At 44.1% G+C, this 20864-nt stretch overlaps 1 protein-coding gene across 1 annotated transcript; it reads right to left on the reverse strand.

The window, feature by feature from the left end:
- Window positions 1-3384: 3384 nt before the first annotated feature.
- LOC109238482 (RNA-directed DNA polymerase homolog) lies at window positions 3385-3807 on the reverse strand. Its single transcript, XM_019404952.1, has one exon. The coding sequence runs from the start codon at window positions 3805-3807 to the stop codon at window positions 3385-3387; it is 423 nt and encodes a 140-aa protein (XP_019260497.1).
- Window positions 3808-20864: the final 17057 nt, after the last annotated feature.

The raw sequence follows: 20864 nt of genomic DNA on the forward strand, positions 1-20864 counted from the left end.
TAATCCCAAATTTGAATTTTAATGATGGATTTAACTACAAAATGATGAAATATAACTAGAAGGGATTAAGAAAATGTTACCCAATGATCTTCACTTCAAAACCCACTCAAAATCGCCCTCTCCTGAGCTCTCAATTAAGTTTTCTAACTTTTGAAACTCAACCCTCGAAATTCCCTTTTCTGAACAGGTATTTCCGCTTCTGCGGACAAGAGACCGCTTCTGCGGTTTTCACTTAATGGGCCAGGTTCCGCTTCTGCAGTACAAATCTCGCAGGTGCGAACCGCATCTGCGGTCAAACCTTCCGCACTTGCGGAATAGCTGGGGAGTCCAAATTTTGCTTCTGCGATGACCAAGGCCGCTTCTGCGGCTCCGCTTCTGCGGCTCCGCTTCTGCGGTTCCCAAGCCGCAGAAGCGAAAAGATACCAGAAGCAGCAGAACTGCTACCTCTCAACTTCCAAAATTCTTCCGTTAACCACCCGAAATCATCCCGAGGCCCCCGGGACCTCAACCAAAAGCACCAATACCACCTAATACCTTATTCAAACTTGTACCAATCATAAAAACACCTAAAACAACGCTGGAAACCCGGATTAATAAAAGATTCAAGCCTAAGAACTTCAAATTCCAACAAAACACGCTTTCGATCAAAAACCTACTCGAACCTCGTCCGAATGACCTGAAATTTTGCACACACATCCCAAATGACATGACGGAACTACTGTAACTTCCGGAATTCCAATCCGACCCTCGGATCAAAAACTCACTATCAGACCGGAAACTTATAAAATTCAAACTTCGGCATTTCAAGCCTAAATGAGATACGGACTTCCGAAATACATTCCGAACACGCTCCCAACCCCGAAATCACCTAACGGAGCTAACGGAACCATCAGATTTCCATTTCGAGGTCGTCTTCACACTGTTCCGACTACGGACCACTTTTCAACACTTAAGCTCTCATTTAGGGTCTAAGCGTCCTAAAGCTCTCCGAAACTCAACACCGAACGTCCCGGCAAACCAAAATAGTAGAAATAAACTTAGGGGAAGCAGTTAATGGGGGATCGGGGCGTAAATTCTTAAGACGATCGGCAGCGTCGTCACATCCTCCTACACTTAAACATTCGTTCATCCTCGAACGAGCATAGAGAACGTACCTGAAGTAGTGAAAAGATGAGGGTAACTGCTGCGCATATCCTGCTCGGTCTCCCATGTCGCCTCCTCGGCCGGCTGAACCCGCCACTGAACCTTCACTGAAGCTATGCTCTTTGACCTCAACTTCGTGATCTGCCTGTCCAATATAGCCACTGGCTCCTCAATATAGGATAGATCCTTGTCCAACTGGACTGAACTGAAATACAACACGTGCGACGGATCACCGTGATACCTCCGGAGCATCAAAACATGAAATACCGGATGAACTCCGGCCAAACTGGGAGGTAAGGCAAGCTCGTAAGCAACCTCCCCAACTCGCCTCAAGATCTCAAAAGGCCAATAAATCTCGGACTCAACTTTCCTTTCTTCCAAAACCTCATAACACCTTTCATAGGCGAGACCCGAAGCAGAACCCGCTCACCAACCATATATGAAACATCACGAACCTTCCTGTCCACGTAACTCTTCTGTCTGGACTGGGCTGTACGGAGTCTATCCTGAATCGTCTTAACCTTTTCCAATGCATCCTGTACTAACTCTGTGCCCTATAGCCTGGCCTCACCCGGCTCAAACCAACCCACCGGGATCTACACCTCCTGCCATATAAAGCCTCATACGGCGCCATGTGAATGCTGGAATGATAACTATTGTTGTAAGCAAACTCCGCCAGTGGCAAGAAATGATCCCAAGACCCTCCAAACTCAATAACACATGCACGGAGCATATCCTCAAGAATCTGAATAGTGCACTCGGACTGTCCATCCGTCTGGGGGTGAAATGTTGTGCTCAACTCCACCCGAGTACCTAACTCCTACTGCACGGCTCTCCAGAACCGCGATGTAAATTGAGTACCTCTGTCCGAAATGATAGAAATTGGAATACCATGCAGACGGACGATCTCCCGGATATAAATCTCCGCCAACCGCTCCGATGAATAAGTGGTACACACAGGAATGAAATGAGCGGACTTGGTCAGCCGGTCCACAATAACCCAAATGGAATCAAACTTCTTCAAGGTCCGTGGAAGTCCAGATACAAAATCCATGGTGATGCGCTCCCATTTCCACTCCGGAATCTCTATCTGCTGGAGTAACCCACCCGGGCGCTGGTGCTCATACTTCACCTACTGGCAGTTGAGGCATCTAGACACATAGCCAACTATATCTTTCTTCATACGCCTCCACCAGTAGTGCTGCCTCAGGTCCTGATACATCTTCGCGGCACCCGGATGGATGAAATATCGCGAACTATGGGCCTCTGCTAGAATCATCTCTCGAAGACCATCAACATTGGGCACACAAATCCGGCCCTGCATCCTCAATACTCCATCATCTCTAATGGTCACATCCCTAGCATCTCCGTGCTGAATCTTGTCCTTAAGGACAAGTAAATGATGGTCCTCATACTGCTGCTCCCTAATACAATCAAATAGGAAGACCGGGAAACCACACAAGCTAGAACCCGACTGGGCTCTGAAAGATCCAATCTCACGAACTGGCTGGCTAAGGCCTGAACATCCATCGCCATAGGCCTCTCTGAAGCTGGTAGATATGCCAAACTCCCCAAACTCTCCGCCCGGTGATTCAAGGCATCCGCCACCACATTGGCCTTGCCCGGGTGATATAGGATAGTGATGTCATAATCATTCAGCAGCTCTAACCACCTCCTCTGACGCATATTGAGATCCTTTTGCTTGAGCAAGTGCTGCAAACTCCGATGATCAGTATAGATCTCGCAAGGCACTCCATATAAGCAATGACGCCAGATCTTCAAGGCATGAACAATGGCGGCTAACTCAAGGTCGTGGACAGGGTAATTCCTTTCATGTATCTTCAACTGTCTGGACGCGTAGGCAATCACCCTACCGTCCTGCATCAACACTTCTCCAAGGCCAACTCTCGAGGCGTCATAATAGACAGTATAAGACCCCGAACCGGTAGGCAACATCAAGATTGGTGCTGTAGTTAAAGCTGTCTTGAGCTTCTGAAAGCTCGCCTCACACTCATCTGTCCACTGAAATGGGGCACCCTTCTGGTTTAATCTATTCATAGGGGCAGCAATCGATGAAAATTCCTCCATGAAACGACGGTAGTAACCCGCCAAGCCAAGGAAAATGCGAATCTCTATAGCTGAGGACGGCCTGGGCCAACTCTGCACGGCCTCTACCTTCCTCGGATCCACCCGAATACCCTCACTAGAAATCACATGGCCTAAGAATGCCATAGAACTTACCTAAAACTCACATTTTGAGAACTTTGCATATAACTTTTTCTCCCTCAAGGTATGTAGCACGGTCCTCATGTGCTGCTCATGATCTTCCCGACTCCGGGAATACACCAGAATATCATCAATAAAAATAATCACGAACGAGTCAAGATATGGCCTGAACACACTGTGCATCAAATGCATGAAAGCTGCAGGGGCATTGGTCAGCCCAAATGACATGACAAGGAACTCGTAATGGCCATATCGAGTTCTGAAGGCAGTCTTCGGGATATCTGGCTCCCGAATCTTCAACTGATGGTAACCTAAGCGCAAGTCAATCTTAGAAAACACCTGTGCGCCCTGAAGCTGGTCAAACAGATCATCTATACGAGGCAAAGGATAACGGTTCTTCACTGTAACCTTGTTCAACTGGCGGTAGTCAATACACATGCGCATAGAACCGTCCTTTTTCTTCACAAACAAAACAGGAGCACCCCACGGTGAAACACTGGGTCGAATAAAACCCTTACCAAGCAATTCCTGCAACTGATCCTTCAACTCCTTCAACTCAGGAGGAGCCATACGATACGGAGGAATGGAAATGGATTGAGTGCCCGGCAATAGATCAATGCCAAAATCAATGTCTCTATCAGGCGGCATGCCCGGAAGATCAGCTGGAAATATATTGGGATAATCCCGTACCACTGGAACAGAATCAACAAAAGGGGTATCAACACTAACATCTCTCACATAAGCCAAATACGCGGCACACCCCTTCTCAACCATGCGCTGGGCTTTAAGAAAAGAGATAACTCTACTGGGAGTGTGATCTAAAGTACCACTCCACTCAACACGCGGGATACCTGGCATAGCCAGCGTCACGGTCTTGGCGTAACAATCAAGAATAGCAAAATGGGGCGACAACCAGTCCATGCCCAGAATAATGTCAAAATCCACCATACCGAGTAACAATAAATCTGCTCTGGTCTCAAAACCATGAATAGTAACCAAACATGACCGATAAACGCCATCCACAACAAGAGAATCTCCCACAGGAGTAGAAACATAAACGGGGGCACTCAAAGAATTCCGAGGCACACCCAAATGCGGAGCAAAGTAAGAAGACACATAAGAGTAAGTAGAGCCCGGATCGAATAGAACCAATGCCTCTCTATGACAAACCAATATAATACCTGTAATGACGAAGTCGGAGGCAACAGCCTCGGTGCGAGCAGGAATACAATAATATCTTGCCCGGCCCCTCTCGCGAGGGCGACCTTTATCTCCCCGACCTCCGCCCCTAGCCGGCTGGGCAGGTGGGGTAGTAGCTGGAGCTGTGACCATGGCCTAAGAACCCTAAGGAGCACGCTGTGGCTGAGAAGTTTGTGGGGGCGCGCTCCTCCCAAGTCTGGGGAAATCCCTCACCAAGTGACGTGTATCACCACACTCGTAACAAGCTCTGGGAGGACGCGGTGCCTGTGACTGACTAGGGCCAGGTCTGCTGGACTGACCTCTGGAAGCACCCCGCGCAGGAGGCGCGCTAGAAATTGGAGGTGCACAATAAGGCTCCTGAGGTGTAGGTGGAGCTGGAGTACTGCCGGCTGCTGGAAGAGCTGAATATACAGGGCGACCCGAATAACCTCTGCCATAACGACCTGTTGATGGGGTACGGGCACCAGAGTAGTGACCCGACTCTCGAGACCCATTGGCCTCCCTCTCTCCTTGCTCCCTAGCAAGCACACCATCAATCCTCCTAGCAATGCTCACTACCTGCTGATAAGGAATGTCCACCTCCAACTCTCGAGCCATGCTAGATCTAATGGGTGGAATAAGACCCTCAATGAACCTGCGAACTCTCTCCCGAACTATAGCAACCAAAGCTGGTGCATACCTGGCCAACCTGGATAACGGATAGCATACTCTGAAACAGTCATAGCACCCTGGCGCAAATGCTCAAACTCTGCGCACCATGCATCCCTGAGACTCTGGGGGACAAACTCTCTCATAAACATATCCGAGAACTGGGTCCAAGTCAGTGTAGCAGCCTCGATTGGATTGTCTATCTCATAAGTCCGCCACCAATCATAGGCGGCTCCCCGAAGCTGAAAAGCAGTGAAAGAAACCCCGCTGGACTCCACTATGCCCATAGTGCGAAGAATACGACAACACTCCTCTAGAAATCCTAAGGCATCGTCTGATGCTAATCCACTGAACATTGGGGGTTCATACTTCTTGAACCTCTCAAGTCTCCGCTGCTCGTCCTCTAAAGCAGCTGACCCATCCTCGGGCTGAACTGGTGCTGCAGGCGGTGCCGGAATAATCTCGGGAGCCTGCTCAACCTGCACTCGCTGCTCAGGAGTATGGACGGCGGGAGTCTGTGCTCCTCCCCCGGCCTGGGATGTGGCTCCAGCAATGGGAAGCAACCCTGCCTGAGCCAAGGTGGTGTACATGCTCATGACTGAGCGAAAGTCTCCTGGAGCGCTGGAGTAGTAGTGGCAGTAGTAGGTGTGCCAGGTGCCTGGGCTTCGGCTGGATCTGCTGGTGGTACCTCGGTGGCAGCTCGCGTAGGTGCTCTGGCTGCACCACGTGCGCGTCGTCGACCTCTCCCCCGGCCTCGGCCTCTGGCGGCTGCAGTAGGGGCGCGGGTGCCTGATCATCTCGAGTAGCACGTGTCCTCACCATCTGTGAGAGAATAGAAGTCAGAAGTTTAGAATTGATGTCCAAAAATATCGCACGACGAGGAACTCAAATGAAATGAAGATTTTTCCTAAACAGTTACATAGCCCCTCGTAGATAAGTACAGACGTCTCCGTAACGATCAGCGAGACTCTAATAAATCGGCATGTGTTCCGTGACTCCTATGAACCTAGAGCTCTGATACCAACTTGTCACGACCCCAGTTCACCCTCCATGAACATGTCGTGATGGAACCTAGTTCCTACAACTAGGTAAGCCTAACAGTGTGGAATAACAAATTAACATTTGCGGAATAATTAATTAAAACTGAACATACGGAAATAACAACTGTATATAAGGCCACTCGGCCTATACAACTCAAAAATATGCGGAAGTCTACAACTAAATCCAAAAACCCGGAAACTCGCGGGAAACACAGGCTAATAGAATGTAGTAATCTGCTCTACACTAGAATGTCTAAACAACATGAAAGGAAAGAAAGGAACTATCTGCTAAAGCCGGAATAGATTAGAGACTCCTGGTCTGTGGACGTAGCAGATATACCTCAAGTCTCACCTAGGACTCTCCACCACGAGGATGATACGCCTGGGAGGAAGTACCAGGATCTGCACATGAAAAACATGCGCAGAAGAGGCATGAGTACACCACAGCGGTACTCAGTAAGTGCCAAGCCTAACCTCGGTTGGGTAGTAACGACGAAGGTCAGGGCCCTACTGAGATAAATCATAATAAATAATGAGATAACGGAAGCAGTTTAAATAAAGTCTACAGCGAGAATCTAAACCAGGTAAATAAGGAAGAACAGTAATAGAAAGCAAAGGTAAAAATACAAGGAAAACTGCCCTCAACAAGGAATAGTAGCCGGGGGATCTCTTGGTATCCCGAGGATCTCTTGGTATCCTCAATAAGTAAGTCGGGGATCTCTTGGTATCCCGAGGATCTCTGGGTATCCTCAATAAGTAAGCCGGGGATCTCTTGGTATCCCGAGGATCTCTGGATATCCTCAATAAGTAAGCCGGGGATCTCTTGGTATCCCAATATATATAGAAACACATGTGCCAGGGATCTCTTGGTATCCCGCACCCTCAGCCTAGAATATCTCAAGTACAGGGGATCTCCCGGGAAGCCGTCTCGTAGTCCCAAATTAAACACACAACAACAACAACCCATAATCTCAGAATAAATGCTAAAATCAGGACAAGTAATAGTAAATTCTAGCCTAACATGCTTCACAGAGTACAAATAATACAGCTAAAAAAATAAGCAAGTAAGCCAGCTAAACATGCGTCTCTAAGCTAGCACAGGTATAAACTTACAGTCTAAAATGAACCAGTAAACAGGAAATCTCAATTTAAATACTTCAAGTAGAAACGGGTTTACAACAGTTAGCTCAAGTACGGGCTCGTCACCTCACGTACGAGGCATTCAAATATTCAAAGATCATGTCCTAAGGGGAAAGGTCCCCCACACAAGGTTAGACAAGCCACTAACCTCGAACCGGCTCAATATCAACTAGAAACCACGCTCTTGCCACGAGTATCCGACTCCAAATGGCCCAAATCTATTCAATTCAATTACACATTGTAAATAACATCGCAAACACTTGGTTTTGCTATTAAATTCAAAGCTACGGCGTGAAATTAGGTGAAATGACCAAAATGCCCTTCAGGCCAATGCCTCAGAATCGAATAATTTTCACATTTTCAGAACTCTCGTACTCTCACGAGTCTAACCATATAAAAATCTCCCAAATCGAAGGTCAAATGCTCACTCAAAACCCAATAGTTTGGCCTAAGAAGTTTTAACCAAATTCTTCAAATTTTAATCCCAAATTCGAATTTTAATGATGGATTTAACTACAAAATGATGAAATATAACTAGAAGGGATTAAGAAAACGTTACCCAATGATCTTCACTTCAAAACCCACTCAAAATCGCCCTCTCCCGAGCTCTCAATTGATTTTTCCAACTTTTGAAACTCAACCCTCAAATTTCCCTTTTCTGAACAGGTATTTCCGCTTCTGCGGACAAGGGACCGCTTCTGCAGTCCCGCTTCTGCGGAAACCAAGCCGCTTCTGCGGTTTTCACTTAATGGGACAGGTTTCGCTTCTGCGGTACAAATCTCGCATGTTCGAACCGCATCTGCGGTCAAACCTTCCGCACATGCGGAAAAGCTGAGGAGTCCAAATTTTGCTTTTGCGATGACCAAGGCCGCTTTTGCAGCTCTGCTTCTGCGGTTCCCAAGCCACAGAAGCGAAAAGAGACCAGAAGCAGCAGAACTGCTACCTCTGAACTTCCAAAATTCTTCCGTTAACCACCCGAAATCATCCCGAGGCCCCCGGGACCTCAACCAAAAGCACCAATACCACCTAATACCTTATTCAAACTTGTACCAATCTTAAAAACACCTAAAACAACGCTGGAAACCCGAATTAATCAAAGATTCAAGCCTAAGAACTTCAAATTCCAACAAAACACGCTTTCGATCAAAAACCTACCAGAACCTCGTCCGAATGACCTGAAATTTTGCACACACATCCCAAATGACATGACGGAACTACTGTAACTTCCAGAATTCCAATCCGACCCTCGGGTCAAAAACTCACTATCGGACCGGAAACTTATAAAATTCAAACTTCGGCATTTCAAGCCTAAATGAGCTACGGACTTCCAAAATACATTCTGAACACGCTCCCAACCCCGAAATCACCTAACGGAGCTAACAGAACCATCGGATTTCCATTCCAAGGTCGTCTTCACATTGTTCCAACTACGGACCACTTTTCAACAATTAAGCTCTCATTTAGGGACTAAGCGTCCCAAAGCTCTCCGAAACTCAACACCGCACGTCCCGGCAAACCAAAATAGCAGAAATGAACTTAGGGGAAGCAGTTAATGGGGGATCGGGGCATAAATTCTTAAGACGACCGGCCGGGTCGTCACAATTGATAAGGACTATGAAGCTTTATTTTCACTTAGTGTTTGATAAGATGCTTAAGTGACCAAAATAGAGAATTATTGCTAATATGGAATCCCTTTGACTTGTATTGATTTAGATTAAAGTTGAAAGGGTTGACAAACTTTGTATTATGCTCAAGAGGAGGAAGTTGAGGTATGTGAGGCTAACTCTCTATTTTGGGAATGTTAATGATTCTCCCTACACTACGTTTCTTTTACGACGTTACTAATTGCCTTAGAAATATAGTTTAGCCTAGTTCCTTGAATAGGTGTAGAACTTCTATTCTCTAGCTTCATAACTCGTTCACTACTTTCATTTTGAACGTTGTGAGCTCAATGCGTATTCAATATAGACTTGGGTTTGATGCCCCCGAGTCTTAGTATAGATTACTCGGTATGCCATATACAGCTGAAGTTTCAGTGTTTATAATCAGTTCAAGAATACATGTCTCAGTCTAGTCCTATTCAGTATTCCAGTATTATGTAACTCAGTGTGATCCAGTATTCCAGTATCATGTAACTCAGTATGATTCAGTATTTCACTATCATGTATTGCAGTTTGATTCTCAGGTCCTGAATGTTTAACACCTGTATTTGGGCCTGAGGTCGTAGTTTATATGCTTTATCCATACTTGGGCCTGACGCCGTAGTTTATGCTTTATGCATGTTTGGGCCTGAGGTCGTAGTTTATGCATTATGCATTATGCATTTTGGGCCCGAGGCCGTAGTTATGTATATGTATACGTATACTTGGGCCTGAGGTCGTAGCTTGTGCACATATATATTGGGCCCGAGGCGGTAGCTTATTCAGATAAACAGGTTGTTCATCATTCAGAAGAGGGAGTATTCATATCCTTACTTCCTTTGTTCAGTTCAGTTATCAGTTATCAGCTCAGTTATCAGTTATCATTTCAGTTTCAGTCCAAATAGTTATTATTTCTGTTATCAATTATCAATTCTCAGTTATCAGCTTAGTTTCAATTTTAGTATTTATAATTCTTTCTTTCAGTTGCTTTACATACCAGTGCAAATCAAATGTACTGACGTCCCTTTTGCCCGAGGCATGCATCTCATGATGCAGGTAATGATTTACAGGTTGGCGATTCAGAGCGCTAGGATTCTTGTACCAGCTATTTGGTGATCCCCAATTCTTTGCGGGCATTATCATTTCCTTATAGTCTTCAGTATTTTCAGACAGTCAGTGTTTTCAGTATTTCATTAGAGGATTCATAGACTAGAGTAACAGTTAGACAGAGTCACAAGCTTTTCATGTTAAGCAATGTTGCTACAGATATGTTTCGGACTTGTATTAGTGTTTTCACACATTGATTTTTATCATTCAGACTTTCAGTATATCAGCATGTGTTAGTTTATCTTCCGCATTTAGTATGTTATCATTGTTGGGATTTTAAGTATATGATATGCTTAAAATAGGGTGAATGGGAAATGGAGGGAAATGAAATTTTTAAGTGAAATTTTAAGTTTCACCCCTTGGCAAAGGGACATTGTCCCATATTGGAAGAGGAAGAGGTTTTTTATGGGTATATAAGCAATTGCTCTTCTTCTAGCTCTAAAGAGTTGAGAAGAAGGAAAGCCTTGCGCTGTCGTCGTCGTCGCTCGCTCGGCTCGGCTAGGGTGAATGGGAAATGGAGGGAAATGAAATTTTTAAGTGAAATTTTAAGTTTTCCCCCTTGGCAAAGGGACATTGTCCCATATTGGAAGAGGAAGAGGTTTTTTATGGGTATATAAGCAATTGCTCTTCTTCTAGCTCTTAAAGAGTTGAGAAGAAGGAAAGCCTCGCGCCGTCGCCGTTGTCGCTTGCTCGGCTCGGCTTCGGCTTCGGCTTCGGATTCGGATTCGGATTTGGTCAAATGATCGATTGATTGATCAATTTTTTGGACCAAATTTATTTGTTAATAGTAAAATATTAACAGAAATGTTATTAAATATTTGTTCTAATAACAGAATATAAATATTAAAATAAATATTAATATTAAATCCAATCCGTTTTTCAGTTGTTTAACTGAAAATTAAACTACACTCTTCAATTTTCCCTCTTAATTTTCCCTCTTTATTGTTGAGTAAATAGCCATTTATGTTGTGACCATTTTACATAAATACCCATTCTGAAGAGTTGCACCTCTTCAGATTTCATCCCAACTTTGGCTATAAATACAAGACTATTCTGCTCAGAATTTCGATACGAATTTTCCGAGTTCTTCTCCTTTCTTCTGCATATTTTAACTTCAAAGAAAGCAACAGTAAGTGTGATTTTCTACCGAACTTTGTGTTCGCTGAAATACTGGTGTTTGAAGTACCACTACACCAGTGTGTAATTCGTTCTATCCTGGGAAAAAATAATCCATAATCTTGGGTAATAGTAGGGGATTAAATTCCTTAAGGAAACACTATGAATTCAGTGGGCTCGAATTGATTTTTGTTGTTTCGTTTACATTTCTGTTTATGTTATTTTATTTTTCTCCAGAATTGTTTCACAAATACAGATTACTAATAATAATATCACATGTTGATTTAGTCAGCCAGTTGCTTCGCTCGGTCACATGTGGTCAGACACCGAGTGCCGTGTTATGTCCAGGCCCAGGTTCGGGGCGTGACACAAGCTATGTTAAACCGTCCTCTAGGTACCACTAGGTCCAATGCTAAACTCTGAATAAGAAATGCAGAAGTGTAGTATGAGTACAACCGGCACTATGTACTCTATAAGTGTCATGACCAACCCTGGCGAGGTAGTGGCAAGGCTAGGATAAAATGCCTACATATAAGCATGTGCAGTTAAGCTTCCATAAGAAACTCCAAACAAACATTTCAATACAACCACGGAAATATATAGCTAAGTCCTCAATATGCATATTCAAAGCAAGGAAAATAAGGTAACAATAAAATATCAAGTAAACACCTATTGTGCAATATCACTCTTCCTCACAAGCACGAAACACCCATCACGCGATATCTCTCAACCTCACAGCAAAGAGACACCCGTAGTGCACTATCTCTCAACCTCACAGTACAGAAACACCCTGCATTACACTCATCGTTACCAAGAACACGTAAAATTAGTACTAAGCAAGGTGAAGAGCAACAACATAATCAACAAAAGGATTAAGTAGTTCATATCACAAGAGAAATATCCCCCACTTTTGCACCGGTAGCCAAAAGAAGATTTCAAGAATTTCCCAAAGCTCCATATTCCACAATTTCAAAATAGTTACCCTCACAGATAACATCAACAAATTTCACGACCTATTAAAGCAGATAAGACAACAACAACAACTACCCAGTAAAATCCCACATAGTGGGGTCTGGGAGGGTAATGTGTACGCAGACCTTACCCCTGCCCCGATAGGGGCAGAGAGGCTGTTTCCGATAGACCCTCGGCTCAGAAAGACAAAAATAAAGTAAGAAAAAACAAGAGGAAGAATTCATTAGTAACTCCAGTAGAAATCATAATAGTAACAGAAACATAAAAACCAAAAGATGAATGACATGCAATAACAGTAACCATAATCTAAGGCCCGGGGCTAAGACAAACAACAAGAATAGTGTGGGTCCAACATAAACTGCAAGCCATTTAAGACCAACCCTAATCCAACCCAGCCTCACCCCCAGAATGAAGAAAGGAAAGCTTTACTACCCCTATCCTACAACCCTAATGCTAGACCTCCAGGCCTTCCTATCAAGGGCCATGTCCTCGGGAATGTGCAGTCGTGCCATGTCCTGCCTGATCACCTCTCCCCAATACTTCTTAGGTCTCCCTCTACCTCTTCTCATACCCACCACGGCCAACCGCTCACACCACCTCACCGGTGCATCGAGGCTTCTCCTCTGCACGTGCCCGAACCATCTGAGCCTCGCTTCCCGCATCTTGTCATCCACAGGGGCGACGCCCACCTTCTTCCGAATATCTTCAGTCCTAATCTTGTTCATCCTAGTGTGCCCGCACATCCACCTCAGCATCCGCATCTCTGCTACTTTTATCCTCTGGATATGGGAGTTCTCAACCGGCCAACACTCTGCCCTATACAACATGGCCGGCCTAACTACAGCTCTATAAAACTTACCTTTGAGTATCGGTGGCACTTTCTTGTCACACTAGACTCCAGATGCAAGCCTCCATTTTATCCAGCCCGCCCCTATACGGTGAGTGACGTCCTCGTCGATCTCTCCGTCCCCCTGAATCATTGACCCAAGGTACTTGAAGCTATCTCTCTTGGGGATGACCTGTGGCCCAAGCCTCACGTCCCCGCCTACATCCCTCGAGTCAGCGCTAAACTTGCATTCCAGGTACTTTGTCGTAGACTTGCTCAATTTGAAACCCTTAGACTCGAGAGTCTTTCTCCAAACCTCCAATCTCTCATTAACACCGGCCCTCGTCTCGTCAATTAGAACTATGTCGTCAGCAAATAACATACACCATGCACCTCCCCTTGAATATGGTGTGTCAAATCATCCATCACCAAGGCAAATAAGAATGGGCTAAGCGCTGAGCCTTGGTGTAATCCCATAACAACCGGGAAATGTTTCGAGTCGCCTCCCACCGTCCTAACCTTAGTCTTAGCTCCATCATACATGTCCTTGATCGCTCGTATGTAGGCTACCAGCACGCCCTTCGCCTCAAGACATCTCCAGAGCACCTCCCTAGGAACCTTATCGTACGCTTTCTCCAAGTCAATAAACACCATGTGCAGATCCTTCTTCTTATCCCTGTACTGTTCCACCAACCTCCTAATAAGGTGGATAGCTTCCGTAGTAGAGCGACCCGGCATGAACCCAAACTGATTGTCGGATATAGACGTCGTCTTCCTCACCCTCGCCTCCACCACCCTCTCCCAGACTTTCATGGTATGGCTAAGTAACTTGATACCCCTATAATTGTTACAATACTGGATATCACCTTTGTTCCTGTACAACGGTACCACTGTACTCGACCTTCATTCCTCCAGCATCCTCTTCGTCCTAAAAATTACATTGAACAACCCAGTCAACCATTCCAATCCATCTCTACCCACATACTTCCAAAACTCAACCGGAATTTCATCTGGCCCGGTCGCTCTACCCCTACTCATCTTACGCAACGCCCCCACGACCTCCTCCACCTTAATGCGCCTGCAATACCTAAAATCTCGGAGACTCTCCAAATGCCCCAAGTCCCCTAGCGCTATATCCCAGTCCACCTCCTCATTCAGAAGACCATAAAAGTACGTCTTCCATCTCTGCTTAATCTAGGACTCTCCCATCAATACTCTACCATCCTCGTCTTTGATGCACCTTACTTGGTCCAGATCCCGAGCCTTCCTCTCCCTCGCTTTAGCCAGCCAAAACAACTTCCTTTCTCCGCCTTTCTCCCCTAATTCCTCGCATAGACGGCTAAACGCTGCATTCTTAGCCTCCGTGACCGCCAGCTTTGCCTCCTTCCTAGCCACTTTGTACCTCTCTCTATTCGCACTCCTCTCCTCCTCGCTTGTGCTCCCTGCTAACTTCGTGTACGCTACCTTCTTTGCCTCCACTTTACCTTGGACTGTGTCATTTCACCACCAGTCACCTTGGTGCCTGCCAGAAAAACCCTTCGATACACCTAGCACCTCTATCGTCGCCTCCCTCACATAGTTCGCCGTCGTCGACCACATAGTGCTCACGTCTCCACTACTCCTCCAAGATCCCATAGCGGATAACCTCCCCTCCAACTCCTGGGCTTTATCCTTGGTTAAAGCTCCCCATCTAATCCTCGGTCGGCCACGAGCATACCTCTTCTTCCTCTTCATCATAATGCCGATGTCCATCACTAAGAGCCTATGCTGAGTCGCGAGGGTCTCTCCCGGGATAACCTTGCAATCCTTGCACAACCCTCTATCACACCTTCTGAGGAGAAGGTAATCGATCTGAGTCTTCACCGCCGAACTCCGGAAAGTAACCAGATGCTCCTCCCTCTTCGGAAAAGTCGAGTTCGCAATCACCAGCTCGAAAGCCTTAACGAAGTCTAACAGCGAAGTACCTCCTCCGTTCCTATCCCCAAAGCCAAAGCCACCATGCACCTCGCCATAACTACCAGCAGCCGCCCCAATATGGCCATTAAAATCCCCTCCAATAAATAACCTTTCAGTAGGTGGAATACCACACACAATCTCGTCTAAGCCCTCCCAAAAGTGCCTCTTAACCTCCTCATCCAAGCCCGCTTGCGGCGCGTAAGCGCTAACGACATTGAGGGTGCACTCACCGATCACCAACTTAATAAATATTAGCCTATCATTCACTCGCCTAACCTCAACCACAGACTCTCTAAGATCCCTATCCACCAAGATACCCACTCCATTCTTACCCCTCACGACTCCAGAATACCACAACTTATACCCATCCGCGTTCCTCGCCTTCGTCCCTGCCCACCTAGTCTCCTGGACACAAGCTATATTAACCTTTATCTTCTGGAGAATCTTTGCCAACTCAATAGACTTACCCGTCAGCGTGCCTATGTTCTACGACCCGATCCTCAATCTACAGGCTCCCTCTTTCCCCTTACCCTCCTTTCCTCTCGTCCCAACCCCTAACCCCCTCCCCACCCCCCTACTCACCCCCGATACCCCTCGAGGACATGACCTTACTCTACCATCCCACACCACAGCCACTATACCTAAGAAAAACTCCGAAAAACACTAACACGAACCCAAATTAGAAAATAACCGGTTGCAGCTACAAGTATTCTAACAATATGCTTAAAGTGATGCTAACTAAATAGCCACAAATTAACTAACATAGAGAAAGAGACAAGAAAACGGGAGGTACCAACTCCCGATAGAAAGAACCTGGAAATATGACTTGATGCGCCCGGTGATGCTCCGTTCTATTCGCCCGTATGCCTCGCGCTTGCCTGGACAGCCGCAGCAGTTCTCGCGAATATAACCTGGGTGCTTTGGAACCCGACGTCCAGCCCTTTGTGACTGCCAAATGGTCTGCTCTGCTTTTCCCGTGCACCTCCCACCCGTCACCAACAGCCACCAAAAGTGCTACCTGAAACACACACAGCACACCACGAGACCAAGAAGAGGAGGGGACTATCACCGGAACGGTCGCCGGAAAATAGTGCCGGTCCGAGAAATAATGGTACGGCGAGGAAAGGTTTGAAGAAAGGAAAACACAAAGGAGGGTGGTCTGATTGGGTCGGAAAAGCAGAAGGAAGAAGAGACGGCGCCGGTGGGTCTCCGGTCGCCGGCCTAGCTGCTGCTACGGTTAAAAGAAAGAGGAAGAAAGATAGGGACGCGGGGAGAGAGAAAGGAGAAAGAAAGGAGAGAGAAAGAGAGGGACGCGGGGAGAGAGAAAAGAGAGAGAAAGGAGACGAGTACTTAACTAGACGAGTGCCGGCGGCGCTGTGGGTTTGCCGGTGGATTTGCCGGAGAAGATGAAGATGTTACCGTTATCAAAGAGAGAGAAAAGTTGATACATAAAAAACACAGCATAAATAAGGCTAATTCTACCTGCAAGTTTAACCCATGGCAAACACATGCATATACGCCCAACCCAATACATATAACACGTAGAAGTTAGACACAATAATATCCTAGTTCCCTCAAATTAAGGTTAACCAAGAAATTTATCTCTTTCCGGCATAAATCAATCCTCCAATACCTCCTTTCCTTTAGCACAACCCTCCAAACTAGTCGAATCTAGCCAATTAATTTTTAAATATGTCAAAACAAGCTTAAGAAACTATCCTAAATTCAAAAGGTTCAATCTTTAACATATTTAAGAAAGTTAACACAAATTTAACCCGAGCCCACATGATCGAAAATCCAATATTATGACCAATTTTCATTTTCCCGTTCTCCCGCAAGTCTAAACATGTGATTTGTATCAAGATTGGACAGAAATAGAGGTCAAAATCGCCAAAATTAGCCCTTATAAATTTTTCTCAAACTCCCAATTTTACACCTAAATGTACTAGTTTTGTATCAAATTTTGACACAAAGCATTGGAAAACACGCTGGAGTACATCAGTTGCTGCAAAATTGTGCAAATTAGCCGAAAATCACCCTGAAACTCACCCGAGCCCCAGGGCCCCACTCCATATATTCATACAAGTATATAAAAACTTCATATTAGTTTGCTCGTAAGCTCAAAATTCCAAATTAACATCAAGAATCAAGAACCATGCTCAAAATTCAAAGATTTCAAAGTTCATAACTTCAAATTTTTAACTGAAATAGCCTCGGGTCACCCAGGATCCCAACCAAATATGCGTACAAGTCAAAAATTATCATACGAGCCTACCAGAATTGTCAAAATGCCGATCCGAGATCGTTTACCCACAATGTTAACCATGGTCAACTCCAATAACTTCTAAGTTTTAAAATCAACGTTTCCTTTAAACATAATATTTAAATTTACCGAAAATCAAAACAGACCCTGCACGCAAGTCAAATCATCAATAATGCTATGTAAGGTTTCAAATCATGAAATGCGAAGATAGAACTCAAAACGACTTATCGGATTGATACATGTTATCTTTACTCGAAGGGCGTTATGATGCATAAAGTGCAAGCGGAAAGAGAATGGGAGATGCCATTCAGAGATATTCTTAATGAATGTTAGATATTATACACCAAGAATAAGAGGCCAAGTTACTATTAGGCTACTGTGATGGATTCCTTAACCGATATTTTTAGTTAGCCAAACGTTTTGCAGGCATGGAGATGAGCTAGCTGTACACTTTGATAATTATACATGGTAAAGTAAGATTCTTGTTTTAATCCTGTTTCAAACTGCTCAAGCTTCAATATGAAATCAAGCACGTATTTGGGTGGAGATGGATGATATTTGTATGTATCGACCTGATCTTCTTGTATTGGTGTTTGCCGCAATGACATGGAACGATTTTATTGTTCAACAATCTAACATATAACAACACAAAAAGTTGTTGCTAGAGATCTTCTTTCATTTAGTGGAATCACTCCTGCAGCAATGTGTCTCCCTTCCCTTCATATGACTTTGTATATTTTTCATGCAACAAATAGATCATACATATTACTGTTATCAACAGTGTTCTGGTTCGAAAGATGTTTGACGGAAAACGAAAAGAGATGAAGCAGAATGTTAAATCCGATCCCACAAATTTCTTGTGTCTCCTTAAGAAATTATAACCCTCCCACAGTTGCCAAGGATTATAGGTTACTTCCTCCCAGGATAGAACGGAAAAACGTTTCTGTAATAGTGGCAATACAAATCACAGAATTCCAACAAACTCAAAGATACGCTGCAAATCACACGAGTTCCTGTTTTGTTTTGACGAAAACGATGCAGTAATTTAGTTAGGAAGAAGGAGAGTTTTGAGGATGATGTCTAGAAAAACTACTGAGTACAGAAAAGAGGCAAAGCCTCTGGAATTTATAGGCCAATGATTCTGCCTATACAGGTGCGAACAAACCTGTTCAGGAATGGAGTTAGGGCATAACAGACATGACTATTGGAAGAAGAACGTTAGGTTAACAGACACGGCTGTTAACCTTTTTTTTTAATTAAAAAATCATAATAATAATGATAGGAGGAAACTGTCAATTAATTAAAATTAATTAGTAAAGATTAGGTCCAAAAAATTAATCTTATCGATCGATCATTTGACCAAATCCAAATCCAAATCCAAATTCAAAGCCGAAGCCGAGCCGAGCGACGACGACGGCGCGAAGGGTTTCCCTTCTTCTCAACCTTTTGAGAGGTAGAGAATGTGTTTCTCAATATAAGCACATATTGGATTGTTTCCCCATCCAATGTAGGACAATTTACTTTGCAAGACTTTAATGAATTTGAATTTTTCATTTCCCTCCAAAATTTATTTCCTCCATTTCCCTTTCACTCCACTTAATTTAAGACACTTCATGTCTTTAAATTCCAACAATCCCCCACATGAATGGGGAATGGCCTCAAAGAAGAAGATATGCATAAAACTGTGTGATTTGCAATTAAGGATTAGCTGCATTTGGATAAGTAGGTTTCCCTTTGAACTTTCCATAGTGAACTTATATCGGATATACTCGGTCAATCGGTAGATTTAATATCTCTGAACCGTCGAGCTTTGGTGTATATCTAAGCAACATAAGTCACACAATTAACCCTTAAACGTCTTTGGTTCTCATTGTTGTATTCATTTCAGCCATGAACACCTCCTGGTTTCATAAGTGTATAGAGAATTTGGCCTTGCTAACTTCTCCTTGAAGCGGCTTACACTTCACACTTAAATAGGTGATTTCTAAGCTGTAACCCCAGAGATTACATTTTCTGATAATTCCTGTATCAGAATTAGATAATCATTAAAAAGCTTTAACCGCTTTAGCCTTGTTCCCTAACATTGTCCTTTCATGAGAATGGATCACAGAGTTTTATTTTGACAATGTTCCACTGTCTTTCATAACTTTGTTTGATCTTCGTGAACCTAGATCTTGCGATCTCCAGTCTTCTAGGTAGAGTTACCGTTATGATTGACTTTCCATCGGCCACAGACCCATTCCCTTTGTTGTGAACTCAACTGCTTCTCTAGTAAGGCCTTTTGTAAGCGGATCCGACACATTTTCCTTTGACTTTATGAAGTCAATTGAAATGATTCCTCTAGAGATCAGTTGTCTAACGGTTTTATGTCTTCGTCTTATATGATGACTCTGACCGTTATACATAACATTCTTTGCCCTTCCTATAGCTGATTGACTATCGCAGTGAATGCAAATAGGTGTCAGTGGTCTGGGCCAAAACGGAATATCTTCCAAAAAATTCCGAAGCCATTCAGCTTCTTCACCGGCTTTGTCTAAAGCTATGAACTCAGCCTCCATCGTTGAGCGAGCTATACAAGTTTGTTTGGATGATTTCTAAGACACAGCTCCTCCTCCAAGAGTGAAAATGTATCCACTTGTGGATTTTGAATCATGTGAGCCGGTGATCCAATTTGCATGATAATATCCTTCAACTACCACTGGGTATTTGTTGAATTGCAACGCATAATCTTGAGTATATCCTAGATATCCCAAGACACGTTTCATTGCCATCAAATGAGTTTGATCTGGATTATGCGTGTACCGACTCAACTTGCTGATAGCACATGCTATATCGGGTCGTGTGCAATTCATGATGTACATTAAACATCCAAAAACCCGAGCATAATCCAGTTGAGACTTGCTCTCACCTTTGTTCTTCTTTAACGAAAGATTCACATCAATAGGAGTTTTTGAAACTCTAAAATTTAAGTGCTTGAATCTTTCAAGAACTGATTTGATATAATGAGATTGTGATAGTGCAAGACCTTGAGGAGTTCTATGGATCTTTATTCTCAAGATTACATCAGCAACTCCTATGTCTTTCATATCAAATTTCCTGCTTAACATATGCTTTGTGGCATTAATGTTAGCAATGTCATTACTCATTATCAACATACCGTCTACATATAGACAAACAATGACTATATGATTTGGATTGTCTTTTATGTAAACACATTTATCACACTCATTGATCTTAAAGCCATTTGACAACATTGTGTCATCAAATTTTGCATGTCATTGTTTAGGTGCTTGTTTTAGTCCATAAAGAGACTTAACAAGTTTACAAACTTTCTTTTCCTTTCCTGGAACCACAAACCCTTCAGGTTGTTCCATATAGATTTCTTCTTCTAAATCTCCATTTAAGAAAGTTGTTTTCACATCCATTTGATGTATTACAAGGCCATATACCGCGGCTAAAGCAATTAACATCCGAATGGATGTAATTCTTGTTACCGGTGAGTATGTATCAAAGTAGTCAAGACCTTCCTTTTGTCTAAAGCCTTTGACTACAAGTCTTGCCTTATATTTGTCAATAGTGCCACCTGC

The sequence above is a fragment of the Nicotiana attenuata genome, unplaced genomic scaffold, assembly GCF_001879085.1.
Source record: "Nicotiana attenuata strain UT unplaced genomic scaffold, NIATTr2, whole genome shotgun sequence".
NCBI classification, from domain to species: domain Eukaryota; kingdom Viridiplantae; phylum Streptophyta; class Magnoliopsida; order Solanales; family Solanaceae; genus Nicotiana; species Nicotiana attenuata.